We start from the raw sequence: 15,156 nt of genomic DNA on the forward strand, positions 1-15,156 counted from the left end.
ATTTTAAATTCATTTTTAATTTTGTATTTTGAGTGTTTATTTTGAGATTTTTGAAAACATATTCTTTTTGTCATTTTGAAAAATTATTTTTTAAAACAGAGAACTCGAAAATACGTTTACTTTGTAATTTTGAAAAAAATTATTTTGTGATATTTTATTTAATGAATTTGATTATTAAATAATAAATTAACTTTTTCTAATGAAATTTTACTATTAAAATAAAACAATAAATGTGATTAATGAATTGCTAACATACATTTTAGCAATAATTTATATTAAATTACATACTTAATAATATATTATATGTTATCTTATATTTTTAATTATAATATAGATATATTACATTTTTTAAATTTTAAATAAATATATAATTTTATTTCAAAATTTAAGAATAAAATTTTATTTTTTTTCTCTATTTTTCTTTTTTTTTCTTTTTTTTTTTTCTTCTATTCTCTTCAACACCCTTCATCTTCTTCGACACAAGCAACCACCGCCGATCGAAGATTCACATTATGAGAGCATACCATTAGAAACTCCAAGACAATGAGGTTAACATACACAAAAATGGGTTAGATTTAATAGTTGGATTTTCGTAAATCTAATTTTTAATTTTTTACCACGAGTGAAAAATGCACTAATAGTCGCCATCAGCCACTGTGGGCAGTGATTTCTGGTGATCAGAGGCAACCACCCAACACCCAATGGCCCATTGACCAATATATCCAAAAACTAACAAGATTTAATGGCCAAATCTCCTTAGATCTAAACTTAAATGTTCGACCAAACCCAACACCGCCCCTATATACGCACTGTCAGTCACCACCGATAGGAATGCAATTGAGCCTAGCCTAGCTTTGCTAGACTCAGCTCGACAAATTTTATCAGAAACTCAATCTCGGTTAACATAACCCGAACTCAAGCTCGAGGCTCAGCTTGTCAATTTGATTAACAAGCCGAGCTCAGACTCAAGCAAACCCCAACCTAAGGTTGGTTTGAATTTATCAAAGTTTTATTTAAAAAAATATAATAAATTGATGTACAATAAAAAAAAAAATATCAATCTGATAATCAACAAATATACCTAAATGAACCCAACCTTATAATCAACAAATATAACATCGATATGATAATTAAGTAATAATAATTTCATAAATTACAATAAACATAATATCATTTATCATACAAAAAGATAATCAAATTACTTATCTAGTTAATTTTAAAATACAAACATAATCAAAATTACAACACAATAAATATATTTTCAATTCAACTTCAAACTAACTGCTCCCAAAAAGGTATCTGATTAAAAAGCTTCCAATAATCACATATCTTGTTTTGTTTCACGTGACAAAAAAAATTCAGTGAAGTTATCCTATCTATAAAAACATAAAAATTAATAATTTTGACCAATATTAACTAACAAAAAGCTCACAAGCCTATAAGCAAGTTAGCTTGTGAGCCTCTATTCAAGACATCTCATGAACCTATAATCGAGCAAGTTCATGAGCCTTTATTCAAGCTAACGAGCCGAACTTTACTGAGGTCAACCTTAACTCGTTTACAAATTAAGTTTCAAAGTTATGCTCAAATTTGTCTCGTTTTCCTTAACGAACGAACTCAAACGAGTTTTTATCAAATTGAACACCAAGCCAAGCCCGAACAGCTCGGCTCATTAATTCCCCTAGCCATCGACCGCCGTGGTGGATGATTTTCGACGATAAGAGGCAATCACCCGACACTCAAGAGTTCATCAACTAACATACCCAAAAACTAGGAAGAGAAGATGGGAGATAAGAAATGAGACAAAACCAGCAAAAAAATGACAGAAGGTGGTCGACTAAAGTGATAGCAATGGCGGGCACATTCAACGAGGTTGATGGGTGTGGAAGACGTGGTCAATGGCTGAATGAAGATAAGAGAGGAAAGAGACAAGATGCTACGTGTGCAAGATTAGGAGGGGGGAGAGAGTGTGTTTTCTACGTTTTAGTGTTTCCAGTTTGTCTTGGCTGAAAACACCCAAAAACAACAATAAAATGTTGTTTTAGATTTTTTTTACAAATTTTTTTCTTATTTTTTAAAATAATAAAGTAAATGCATTTTTTTTTTTAGTATTTTAAAAAGTTAAAAACTCAAAATGGATTAAAAATAATAAAAAGAATATAGCCTTAAAAATTAATTTGACAAAAATTAAAGTTTGTGGGGTATTTGGGCATAGAATTAATGTTCATAGAATATACGGTAAATTTATTTAATATCATTAATAACACATAAGGTGTCATGACTAATTTTAAAAAATAATTAAAATTTATTAACCGATGAGATTATAATTTTTAACCATGAGTTTTTTATATTTTAAATGTGTCGTATGTTTATATCATTATCAATATTGTTAAAAGCATCTCCATTCAATTATCCATGTTAGGAAACAAAACCTAATGTTTTGAACCCTAATATTAATGTTATTTATTTAAAATAAAATGAAGTCTATTGTGGGGCGGTCGGTAGGTTACAAGCAAAAGCAAGCACGTAGGCTGTAGCCCTCCAATGATGTGAGGAAAAGTGTGGGTAGGTGTAGGCCACCTTCCCTTTTCACTTTCAGTCCTTTCTGTGTTCTGTCCTACTCCTACATCATTTATAAAATAAATAAATAAAAATTTTAAATCACCCATCAACTTTTTTAATTAAGTCAATTGAGCCTAAAATTAAAATTTATGTTAAATAAATCCAAACCCTTTATTTATAGGTTAAATAAATTCACTTTTTATCTAACTCTCATGAATAATTTACACGTGTTGCTAACTTTATAAAAATATAAAACAAAATAAAAGTTTCTAACTTCTATCATCTTCCACACAAAACAAAAAGTCTAACTTTTTTCATCTTCCATCTAAAATTGAAATCACGTAATCGATGGGCATACTAACAAGATCGGCCTCAAAAGTTTCCAATGCATTATGATGACGTTGGAATAGCAATCGGTCTAACTTCAACTAGAGGCGTGTTAGGTATTGTTATTATGGTATAAATGCATCGATATGACTATCTTGGAGTATCAGTAATTTAGGTAGAAGATTATACTCTTATAAGATATTTATTTGTAAAATTGCCTTCGTGTTTAGTTTATTTTATAAATGACTTTAATAAGATTTTTGTATGAATAAAACTACTTGATTTTATTTTTTATTATTCTCTTTTTAGATTATGAACTATCAACTTTTTGAGTGGCAAGATCTTGAGTTTACAATGAGGTATGTAGAAGTGATAAGTGATGTAATGTCTGATATAGAGATTCTGAATAATGTAGATGAAGAAAATGAAGGTGACACTGGAAAAGTTTTGAATATTTTGAAACTGAAGATAAAAATGAATGATGAAAAAGATAAATATAACAAATATATATAGAGAGTTTATGTATTGATTTTTTATTTATCGTGTTCATGGATTATATTTGTGATTGTTAGTTTTATTTAAAATGGAGTAAAAGTTATGGTAGTTTTTCAAACTGGTGGAATAATTCCATCAAGAATTTTACAGTTTTAGGCAAATTTTTTACATCTTTAGAAAAATGATCTACTTCTTAAAAAATTTAAGTCTATAGATTTCGTAATCTATCGATAGTTTCATGCAAACGATTGATAATTTTATCAAACAAGTCAACAATTTTGAGAAAATTTTGACATGTTATAGCAACGATAAACATTTTTTATATTTATATAAAAATTACAAATACTGTGAAAATGCCTTGTCGACAATTCACAAGAACGATCAACTATTTTTCCTTTTAACGCTAAAATCGATTAACTATTTTGACAAAGAGGTTGACAATTTTTTCTTGATTCGTCAACTCATATTTTAAGGCATAAAACTGTCGACAGTTTCTTCAACATAATTTACAATTTTGTCTTTAACGTTTTAAATGTATGTGTATGATTTTTAAATATGTTTGATACACTTCTTCTTGCACACACTGAGGGCTCATTTTTATGCACTATATTCAGGGCATATAAGTCACGCATGGGATCAACTTAAATTTGAGTTTATTTGACCCCATAAATAAAAGGGTTATATTTATTTGGTTTAAAACTTAATTTTGAACTCAATTCACCTAATTGAAAAAGTTGATGGCCGGTTTGAACATTTTTCCTAAAATAAATCATTGCCATTTCCGATTTGATAATGGGGATTAAAAGGCTATGTTACTTGAAGTATTTTATTGAATGAAGGATGTTTTTTTAGAGGTAATTATTCTTAGCATTTAACATATTCTAACTTATATATATGAGTAGAGAATAAGCTCTTCATCAACGAATCCTACTTAATTGGCATGTCTTAGCATATGTATATTTGATTAATATTGATTACTTCTTAGAGGTACGAGTATAGGCATTAATTTGTATTTGATCAATTGTCATTTTTAATATAACTTTATGGTGAATCATATCTTATTTTTTATCACGGCTTAATATCCATAAAGACGCTTCATTCGAGATAAACTCAAATAAAAAATAAGCCTTCTACATAAGTAAAATAATAATGCCAATAATAATAGTATTATTAGAATTTTGACAAACGTTAGTTTAAAAATCTGTTTGAGTTCGGCCCCGTTAAAGATTTATTAAGCTTAAGTTAGCTCGTTTAACATGATAAACAAAATTTTGGAGACCCGAACTCAACTTTGCCATAATGTTTTTTAATTAAAGTCACTAAAATATATTTTTATATTACAAAAAATATAACAAATATACTCATAGATTATCAAAACGAATATAATAACATTGTTTAAACAAACATAAACATTCTTAACATAACATAATGATAAATAAATAACAAAATATAATAATAATAATAATAATAATAATAATTATAATTATAATAATAATAATAATTATTATTATTATTTATTTATTTATTTTGCAAGCCAAATCGAGTCAAACAAGTTAGTTCAATTTATTTATGAGTCGAGCTCTAAATTAGAGTTTAAATTCAATTTAATTAAAATATAAAAAAAATGAATGAATTCTTTTCGAGTTTACTAATCATATAAATGGACAAGACAGAATATCCATTTAATTTTTAAATTAACGAATTGATGACTAATAATTATATTTGGTGCACTCAAATACAATAACATCTCTTCCCACCTTTTCTAAAGCCATTTTAGGAGTCAAAAAGTTTCAAGAATTATGGCCTTTACTATTAAATGAAGTTGCATAAAGCAATTAGGTGGGTCATTGCTTCAATTATTAAAAAAAAAATATATTTATTTGGCTTACTTATTTAAGTATTTTTTGTGTCACTTTTAATATTAAAATTAATATTATGTACTCGAATGTCAAATTTAGATTAAAATTTCTAACCATGCCATCCAGTTATTAGAAAAACAAATAATACATTCATAATTTCAAAATTTATTTAAAATGATTCTTCAACCTCTCTCAACACTCTCCCCATTGCATTCCTTCACCTTCTTAAAATCTAAAGATTTTGTTTGATTCTCTATAGGTCAAGTGATTGAATTACAATAAGTTAGAATTCACACTAATAGATCGTGAGTTTGATTTCTTACTCTTTACAGTGAGCAAAATCTCTATTTATAATTTATCTCATATATAAAAATTGAGAACACGAGTGACGGGAGATCTCGCAAGAACGATAATCTCAAAAATTTTGTTTGATTATATTGAGACATGCTATCTTAAAGGTCCAATACATTATCACACTTATAATTGGCTCAATCTATATGATCATAGACATCTTATTAATGGCCTTTATATGATTGGTCAAATAAAACACATATTCATAAAGCACGGTGGCTATAATTGTAAATTTTGTACTATATTAACGAATACCATTACAAGAAAACAAAACGAAATAATTATTAGTATTGTATTGGTTGAAATACTTGTAGGCACTTAGTCGTATTTACTTAGTTTTGAGAATTCATTCTTATCAGTTAGCAATCATATTTTAAATATTTTAATTTTTTTTTAAATTTGATTGATGATAACAAAATAAAATTGAAATAAAGTTATGAAATTTAATAGGACTATATAAATTGAAATAAACTTATGAAATTGTACTATATATATATTTATGAACTAACAAGAAAGCCAAGTTGGATCACCTAACTTGGGAAGCCGCAGCATTGCTGCATTTTTCCAAGACGAATTTGGACTTTTCAAGAAGGGGGAAAGAAAAACCATGAGATTTGTCACATTTTGGAGCCAATATTAAAAAACACGAACATTTAATTGCCACATTTTCTTTCACTTTTATTTCATTATAATATGTTATGCTATATCTTTATTTATTTAGAATCGAAATAAAGTTAAATTATCTAATTTTAAAATAATAATTAACCCAGAGTTAAGTTTAAATAAAAACAAAAGTATATAGATTTCGAGAAATTGTCGGGACTTATAAATAATAAAAGGAAATGTAATTTATATAAAAATCATGTAAAATAAGTTGATTTCTTACCATGCATAAAATAATTAAAAGATGTACAAAATAAAAAGGGTAATTGTCTTCCATATAGGTTAAGTGGTAGATAAATAATATGTTATAATTAATATCAATAGATTATGAGTACGATATTTGATTTGGACAATGACAAGAGATTTATTTGTAATTTATTTTTTTTATTAAAATTAAAATTACGAGTGGTAGAGAATATAATTTATTAAATTTTAATATTATTTTATATAAAAATATTGTGAGATGAAGAATTAGTCAAAAAGTGCATGCCGTCCTTCATGGGGAAGGGGAAGACTCCGAAGTCCTCGTGGACCGACCGGTCTCCAGTGAGCTTAACTGTGGGGCCCACAGCCTTTACGGTACCAATGCCCAACCAACCACCCCTTAATTCCGTAAACGAATTAATAAAATATCACCATAATTTGATAATATTGGATTTAATAAAATATTTTAATAATTAGCTGTTGCCTGTAAATTGAATAATCTCCTCAATGCTTTTAGTGGGTAGTAAACGAATAAACTAAACATATGGGTGCCCTAATGTTATGTTCGCCATTTTAATTAGGAAAATTAATTTATCATTATTTAATAAATTTAGCAAGAATCATTTTTAGTTGTTTTTTATTAAATAATGATTGGGTTTAATAAATATTAAATTTTAAACATTACTAAATCTTATGTGGGTCCCAAATAATTTCTTCTTTAAGATTTTAAATATAAATTGGACTATGGAAAGTGATAGACGAGGTAGAAAGTTCGAGATATACAAAAATAAATTATATATCATATATATTTTTTATTCATCTATGAGTATTCAAGTTTTACTCGACTATTTTTAGAAATGGGTGGCATTTTTCTTTAATGTACTTTTGAGTAAATCTGAATGCGAACATAATTTATACATACTTAAAATTGAATATTCAATGCAATTCATATAAAACTTGTCTTCCAATTATATACTGCATTTCAACAATAATTATACTTTTTAAGTCGACGTACTAATTTGAATTATAATACTCGATATGAAATTCCAATTACTTTTTCATGTTGAGAGGCTAAATACCATATTTTTGCTTAGGCATTGTTTGGTTTTGACGTAAAGTTAATTATATATAATTATTTGATAAATATTTGAATAAACACACATTACAAATGGGTGTCAATATATATAAAGCCACGCCAACTGGGGCGATGGAGTCCTCCGCTAATTAGCTAGCTATCTTCTTCCTTGAAGCCAATACCATCTTTTAAACTATAAATCTTCCACCATGCCCGGAGCCGCCATCTTCGCAGTTTTCATTTTCTCCCTCCTCGCTGCCGGACAATCCCAGGAGTACTTCTCCAGAAGCCTAACTCAGAAGAAGCTCGGCCTGAAGAAGGAGAAGCTCAGCCACCTCCACTTCTACTTCCACGACATAGTCAGCGGCCGAACCCCCACCGCCGTCCGCGTTGCTGAGGCCGCCGTCACCAATTCCTCGCCCACGGGGTTCGGCGCGGTCGTGATGATGGACGACCCCTTGACCGTCAAGCCCCAGCTCAGCTCCAAACAGGTCTTTTAACCTTTTTTTTCCATTTTTACCCACTTTTTTGCAGCCCAAGATTTGAGTATGCGAGTTTCAGTTTCTCTAATTCACTAAATTTCGTGTGATATAATTGAGCAGGTCGGGAGGGCGCAGGGGATCTACGCTTCGGCGGCCATGGAGGAGCTGGGGTTTCTGATGGTTCTGAACTTTGCGTTTACGGAAGGGAAGTACAATGGGAGCAACCTGAGCGTTCTGGGGCGGAACACGGTGTTCTCCGCTGTGAGGGAGATGCCGGTGGTCGGCGGGAGCGGGGTTTTCCGGTTCGCGCGTGGGTACGCGGAGGCGAGGACCCATTGGCTCAACTTCACGAGCGGCGATGCTGTAGTGGAATACAACGTCTACGTCTTCCATTATTGATGATCTGTCTCTTTTCTTTTGTGCGCGTTTCGAAAACTTTAAAATCCTACTGTTGAATAGGCTTTAACAAGTGCCTGCCTGCCAGTCGTTGGTTTAACTGCTGCTTCATTTAATGTTTGGGCCCTATTTGTTTTTGTTTTTTAATAAGAATTTTGTCCCCTTTCTGAATAAGTTTGTTAATTAAAATATAAAATATGAAATATATTTTAAAATTTTATTATTTTTAATATATTTGTTAAATTATTTTTATTTATTATTTTTTTAAATATACTTATTTTTTCCTCTCACTAAGCATATATAAGGAATAAAAATACCCTTAAATTAGTGGTGGGACAAGAGTCTTCAGTTGCCACGATATTCAAGAGTTTAGTATAATAATAAAGTTATATCATGCCACCTCATTTTTCACTTGCACGTCAATCTTATAATAGTTTTTGTACAAAGATACGGATAGATTCGGAATAAAAATCCTATTCCACTCAAAGTGTAATTGTCAATTATCTAGCCAGGTAACAACCCCCACTGCTTAGATCAACTCAACTGGTTAACAAAGAATGTGTTTGAGGCCCACGTGGCCAGCCTAGTTGATCAAGGAGAGGGCATAAAGTGATTTTCATGGTAAATTTTGGATCAAGACCAATGATTGAGTCTTGCAAGCAGCAGTGTGGGGGTACTTCTCTCCAAAGTGAGGAAGCTCCTTGTGCGCGGTGAGCCCAGGTCTAACCACTGCGTTCGGCTAGGTCACCATGATTAACCTCCTCCCACGTTCTATTGGGCCGAGTGTGAGGGGCGCTCGGGGTGAGCGATTTCACCTCTTGGACCAAAAAATGTGTTTGAGTCTTGTTTTTTGAGATTTTAAGTTTTGTGTTCGAGTCATGATCAGAAGATAGTTCAATAGGTAAGAAGTAAGTCTAAAAAATAAAAAATTCTTGTCACCTTTACGTTTGCAGTTGTGTTAGGGATCGAAACCTCTTTGCTGGATTTCTTGATTTATCTCTCATGCTGAAATTGCGGGATCGAACAACAAAGACTCTATGGTGTGTTAACAAAAAAAAATAAAAAATTACCTAGGCACATAGCATCTAACATGCATCATACTTAAAAAAATTAATAATAATAAAAATAATAAAACATGCATTATTAGTTAGGTGAGACATGATTAAAATATGACTTTAGTAGAATTTAATTTTTTTTAATAAGAGAATTTATAACTCAAATTTATCTCAAATGGTGTTAAAAATACATGATCATATATATTGCAAATTTATCTCAAATGTTGTTAAATTGGTTAATACATTTTAAAAATAATTAAATAAACTATTATATTCCAAAAAAACAAACTACAATAGTGTCCGGGTTTTTTTTTAAATTTGAATTTGAAATTCAATTTGAATAATTGTAACTCTATGAGCTTGTGAGGATATTTTAATTAAGAATAGAGTTAATATTATTAATATATTTTAAGATGTCACTTAAGGGTGTTAAAAACACATGAGCATAATAATTAATGGAACCAGATATTTAAAAGTATAGTAATTTATTTGAGATTTTATAAAATATGATGGGTAAATTCACACTGAATACATATTTTCATACAATAACTAAATTAACCTTAAAATCAAAATACATATTTTCATACATGAAAATTTTAATTTTGTTTTAATGCAACACCGTTCCTTCCCTCGCCAGAAGACGAGAAAGCGCGGCCGTAGATCCTTAGAAGGAATTTTCACCGTTGATTGAGAAGGAAGGAGATCTGTGCCGGCCACCGCCACTGACTTCTGGTCTGCGGTCGCTCGCCCTTGCCGGCTCTCTCTTGCTCTCGCTCGCCCTCGCTGGCTGCCTCTCGCCCTAGCTCTCCCTCGCTGCCTCTCTCTCCGGCTCTCGCTCTCGCGCGCCCTCGCTCTCTGCCTGACTGCCTCTCTCTTGCTCTTGCTCGCCCTCGCCCCCACGCTCGCTCGGCCTGTCGGCCTCGGCGCCTCGCCCTCTTGCTCGCTGCCCTGCCTCTGATTCAGGTCTTCGTTTTACACCCCCCCCCCCCAAACTTCCATATTTGCCTCATTCGAGCCCAGGTGTGTTTTCTCTTCTTTCAGTTCTTTGATTCTCTGATTGACAGCTAAATCTAGATAGTTTTTCTATTTTCGCCCATATTTTTTTTACTTGTTTATGCTTGATTTGTCGTTGAAATCGCTGCCTTTTTTCAGCAAGTTTTAAGTAAGTGATTTTCTGCTAACTTTGTGTCTGCTTGCCTATTTGACTATTGCATTTAGTTAGGAACTTAGGAATTGGCGTGGCTGGAAGCCTGGAATTTGTTATTGTGAATCTGTTATTGAATATTCGAATTGAATATTTAAATCGACCATACTTTTGCCTTCTCTTGTTTAAACTCTAGAAATACAGTTGTTGTATTGGCCTTGCATTTGCCTCAAATCTTGAGTTAAATATTTTAATTGTTCGATTATTGAATTGTGCTATTTTTTGTTTGTGTATCTTAGAATTTAGGATGGAACAACAAGCTTCTGTGAAGAAAGGAAAAACATTGTTATCTTTTTTCAGAAAGAGAGATCATTATACTAGTGAAACTACTGCAATTCATAGTGTGCAAAATCAATCTAGTGAATTTACATCAATTCTTTCAAGTTCATCTCCTGAAATTGAAGCTTCTTCATCTTCAAATCCTAGATGTCAATGGTCTTCTTGTATTGAACGGGATCCGGGGAAAAGAAAACAAATTTGTGAATATCCTCGTCGAGCACAAGTTTAATGAAAATTTGTTGTACTGACTTTTTGTTTACATTACATCAACTTTTTAAATTTCAGCCCCCCCAACCTAAATTCCTGGATCCGCCCTTGGATGGGAACTCGAGAAGTGTACGAAGAGAAGCTAAGATCCGGAAACTTGCACCATGATCCCACAATCAACCCGGGGTTGGGCTCTGCTCGGTGCCCTCGTTGCCTCTCGCTTTTAAACCCTAACTCCGTATGCTTCCCTCTCTCTGTCTATATGTATGTGTACTTATCTGTGCAACTGTGAACCGATTTACTTGTTATCTGAGATGTGGATTTCTTTTTTCTTTCTTTCGTTTTTTTCTTTTTTTGATTCCTTTTATGCAGGAGCAAGGCGAATGGACCATTACTTCTGTTCTACATGACGCTACGGCTGTGGTAGTTAATCTCATTCTCATCTATGCACCCACACGCACACACGTAACTAGATGTGCGTGGTAATGCCGTATTGAGATGTTCAAGTATCAATTTGTGTTTCAGTATTGCCACGCCTTTTTTTGATTCAAGACTTGAGTGGTGTTATATATATGTATATGCATGCGCATGATATTTGTGAATTTGTGAGTTTTATACCCTGGAACTTTTTTTTAGATTCAACATATGAATTTGTGGACTTTGTTATATATTTCTTTGCATACGCTAAAAAAAAAAAAAAAAAATCTCTATCCAAGCTCTAGGAACATCCTTGTACTTGCCTCGAGTCACTTGTGTTTCTTTCTGTGTTAGTGCATGTCATCTGTTGCATGATGTGTATATGAAATGTAAGATTGGATTAGCAATAATAAGTGCAAAGATTATCACAAAATAATATGTATGTTGATATAAAAGGAAATTTACATATCGGTTGTTAGTAACATCCTGTAATGTGTATTTTCTCTATACTTTCTCCTTCTTTTATTACATTACTAATTGTTGTTGCTCAACTACAACAATGAATTTATAGATGGAAAATCGTTTAGGATGACCCATGCGTGGCTTATCCGAACAATGGGCGACTCTCACTGGGTGAAATGGTAGTGATGGGTGACTTCTCCGAGCGACAGATGACTCTTTTGAGCGATGGATGACCTGTTTGAAAAGAAGATCGATTACATGCCCACGATCGCCCGTGCTCGTGTCCACATCCGCTCGCGCTCGCGTCCATGCTCGCGCTTGCGCATGTCAGTGCCACCATCACCCTAGAGTAGGGGTAACCCGAGGGTGCCATGAATGCGTGCAAGCGCCCACGTGCCTGCTCCTATGCGCCCATGTGTCGACAACCACGCGTCCGCGTGCCTGCACTCGCGTGCCAACACCTTCAAGAGACCCGGTCAAAGCTACCCCCATGAGACCCTGTCAAAACCACCTCCGAGGTTCTCGCCAAAAAGATCGGGTCACCCGCCACTTGGTAGCCTCTTCCATTGCTATAAATAAGGGGGTCCTCCTCCCTATTCGGTATGCAATTTCGCACACTCATATTTCCTTCTTGCATTTAATCATTCTACTTTCACGAGAGGTTGATTTAAGCATCGGAGGGTTTGCGCAAGGATTCTCACTTGCGCCCATTCCAAACTGGTCGTTTATCACTCAAAAGAGTCATCTATTGCTTGGAGGAGTCACCCATCACTACCATTTCTCCTTGGGAGAGTCACCCATTGTTCGGATAAGCCACACGTGGGTAATCCTAAGGCGGTTTTCCATCTACAAATTCATTATTGTAGTTGAGCAACAACACTAACTGAAAAGAATCCTGTAATACTGGTAGGAGAAAATCTTTCTTGTGATAATTTCATGTGGTATGTGAGAAAAAAGAACAGTTCTTCCTGATTTGGGTTTATAATGTAACTTTAGTGAAGCATTGTAGCCATAGTTTGGAGTGCTGGACCTCTCTCTCTCTCTCTCGTTATGGAAGACATTGTGGATATTTAGGCCCAAAAATTCAAGAGCATGTTCATTTGTTGAAAACATTTTCTAATTTTTCAACTCCAATTTTCAATTGAATGATTGAATTTCTAATTAGAAAATAAAAACTCAAATTTCTAAGTTTTCAACTTTATACTGTGAATGGAAAGACATCAAACATATGTTTTCTAAATTTTCTGGAAATGAATGTTATTGCTTTTTGAAACATAAAATGTTAGGGCATATTTAGTTGTAAAATTGAAGTTGAAAAATTAGAAAATGTTTTGTACAACTGAACAGGCCCAATGTTTTTGTTTTTTTCTTTTAAGTTTCAATCTGTATTTTATACATTATTATTGTGGAAATTTGATTTACAGTAGTTTATTAACCCAATGGCAAATCTCACATCCGTATTCCCTTGCCAATTCTGCGCTCATGGGTTTGAATCACACTTCCAGGTCCCAGGGAGTTTGGCCCTCTGATATATGAAAAAACAAGGATTGCTAAAATGTAAAATAGTTACTCCCTAAATGTCAACTTATCTTTTCTAGGAACATGGTTTTCATCTATTGTTACTTGTGTTTTATTTTACTTACTGAAAAAAGGAATCTAAATGTTTTTAAGACCTTTGGAAAATTACAAAGTATATCCTTTTTATGTTTATAAAATTCAAATCTCTATTTTGGGTTATTTATGATTGTAAAAATGTGACTAACCACAACATATTTTCTTGATTTGGGGTTTGTTAATGGCAGTGCGCCACTTTATGGATTTTGTGGTATAGGTTGTTGTTCTCTCAGGTTTTTGCATATCATGCCTACATGGTGACCTTTAAGGCTTTGGAACCATTCTTTGTGAGATTTGTATTTCCTGTTTGATGGATAAGAAAACTGTGGACTGGGTTGTAGGGAACATCTGATTGTAATGGAGCTCAATCATTCTGATATTTTGACTTTGATACTTGTGCATTCTTTAGCTTATTGGCCTTTCCCTTGGCCTTCTGAAAGCTTGTAGGAATATTTGGCATGAAAAGGTTGGCGTGCATTTTTCTGAACTGTTTAGTCTTTTGCTGGTTTGTGGTAGTCCATATACTGGTGAGTGTACATTGGAAGCACTTGACTTTTAGTACTCAGTAACATGGCGCTTGACATTATCTTTCTGTGATGACTTGGAACACTGGAAACAATGCTGCTTAGCTGTGTTTTTGATAATCTCTGTCCTTTTGCTAAGTAACCAGATGATAAAGAGTGATGAAGGTAGTGCTCTGTCATTCTTGACCATTCAAATAACTACTATACATTGCTGTGATGTCGAAGAATTGGCTAACCAGTTTCTCAAGCATTCATTTTTAAGGGGCCTTAAAAAAATATGTCCATTCTCTTGAGTAATTTTGCATCAGTTTGGTCTTCTACCTTTTTCTTTCTTTTTTCTTGCTTTCGGGGAGTGGGTCAAGTTGCAACCAGTGATATATTGTTAGTAAGTCATCTTGATGAACTAAATGTGCAAAAACATATGGATATTGGTGCATTAAGATGTAGTAGTGGTAATTAATATTGTTACTCAGTAATATCATAGTTGTCAAAGGCACAAGACGCATTGAGACACAAATTAGTGCTTGGGGCCTAGACCTGAGGTGCAAGGCACAGGGCAAAGTGCGAGCCTCAGGCACATGAGGTGCACATTTATTCAAAATGCTTATAAAATACTTATACACTATTATTTTTAAACTCATAAAATATTATTGCAAACTCACAAGGAGATACTTGCAATGCAAACTCATAAAATCATAAATGATAAATAACCAACCCTATGCTAACAACTAATATTATTGCTGAACAACAATTAGTTTCTTCTAACTGCAAAAGATATTAGAGAAAAGAAAAAATTATAAGAGAACACACTGCAAAAAATAATTACGGGAAAACAATTAATTTCTTCTAGTTTCTTTTGCAATTAGAAGAAAGGAACAGAATTGCGGTGCGGCATAACACACAGCCAAAACAGTTACCAACAAACAATTAGTTTCTTTTAAATTTCAAAATAAATGAGAAGAGAGAAAAAAAATCAGTAC

General features: G+C 32.7%; 2 protein-coding genes across 6 annotated transcripts in view; both read left to right on the top strand.

Annotated features, from left to right (window-relative positions):
* The window catches only part of LOC127790845 (uncharacterized), a 116,670-nt gene that overhangs the window by 80,842 nt on the left and 20,672 nt on the right, over window positions 1-15,156 (top strand). The window contains exons 1-3 of one of the 5 annotated variants that reach the window (XM_052320566.1): window positions 10,087-10,489; window positions 11,238-11,397; window positions 11,532-11,582. In XM_052320566.1, coding sequence (XP_052176526.1) covers window positions 11,272-11,397; window positions 11,532-11,582 — 177 coding nt within the window. In that variant the 5' untranslated portion in view covers window positions 10,087-10,489; window positions 11,238-11,271. Of the gene's footprint in view, window positions 1-10,086; window positions 10,490-11,237; window positions 11,398-11,531; window positions 11,635-12,147; window positions 12,639-15,156 lie in introns of those variants that run through there. The other 4 variants (XM_052320567.1, XM_052320564.1, XM_052320568.1 and 1 more) reach the window with 4 other exon arrangements.
* LOC127790844 (dirigent protein 22-like) lies at window positions 7,658-8,588 on the top strand. The gene is made up of 2 exons (XM_052320562.1): window positions 7,658-8,027; window positions 8,139-8,588. Exons 1-2 carry the CDS (start codon window positions 7,746-7,748, stop codon window positions 8,415-8,417), a joined length of 561 nt encoding a protein of 186 aa, XP_052176522.1. The 5' UTR covers window positions 7,658-7,745; the 3' UTR covers window positions 8,418-8,588.

The sequence above is a fragment of the Diospyros lotus genome, chromosome 14 (assembly GCF_014633365.1).
Source record: "Diospyros lotus cultivar Yz01 chromosome 14, ASM1463336v1, whole genome shotgun sequence".
NCBI classification, from domain to species: domain Eukaryota; kingdom Viridiplantae; phylum Streptophyta; class Magnoliopsida; order Ericales; family Ebenaceae; genus Diospyros; species Diospyros lotus.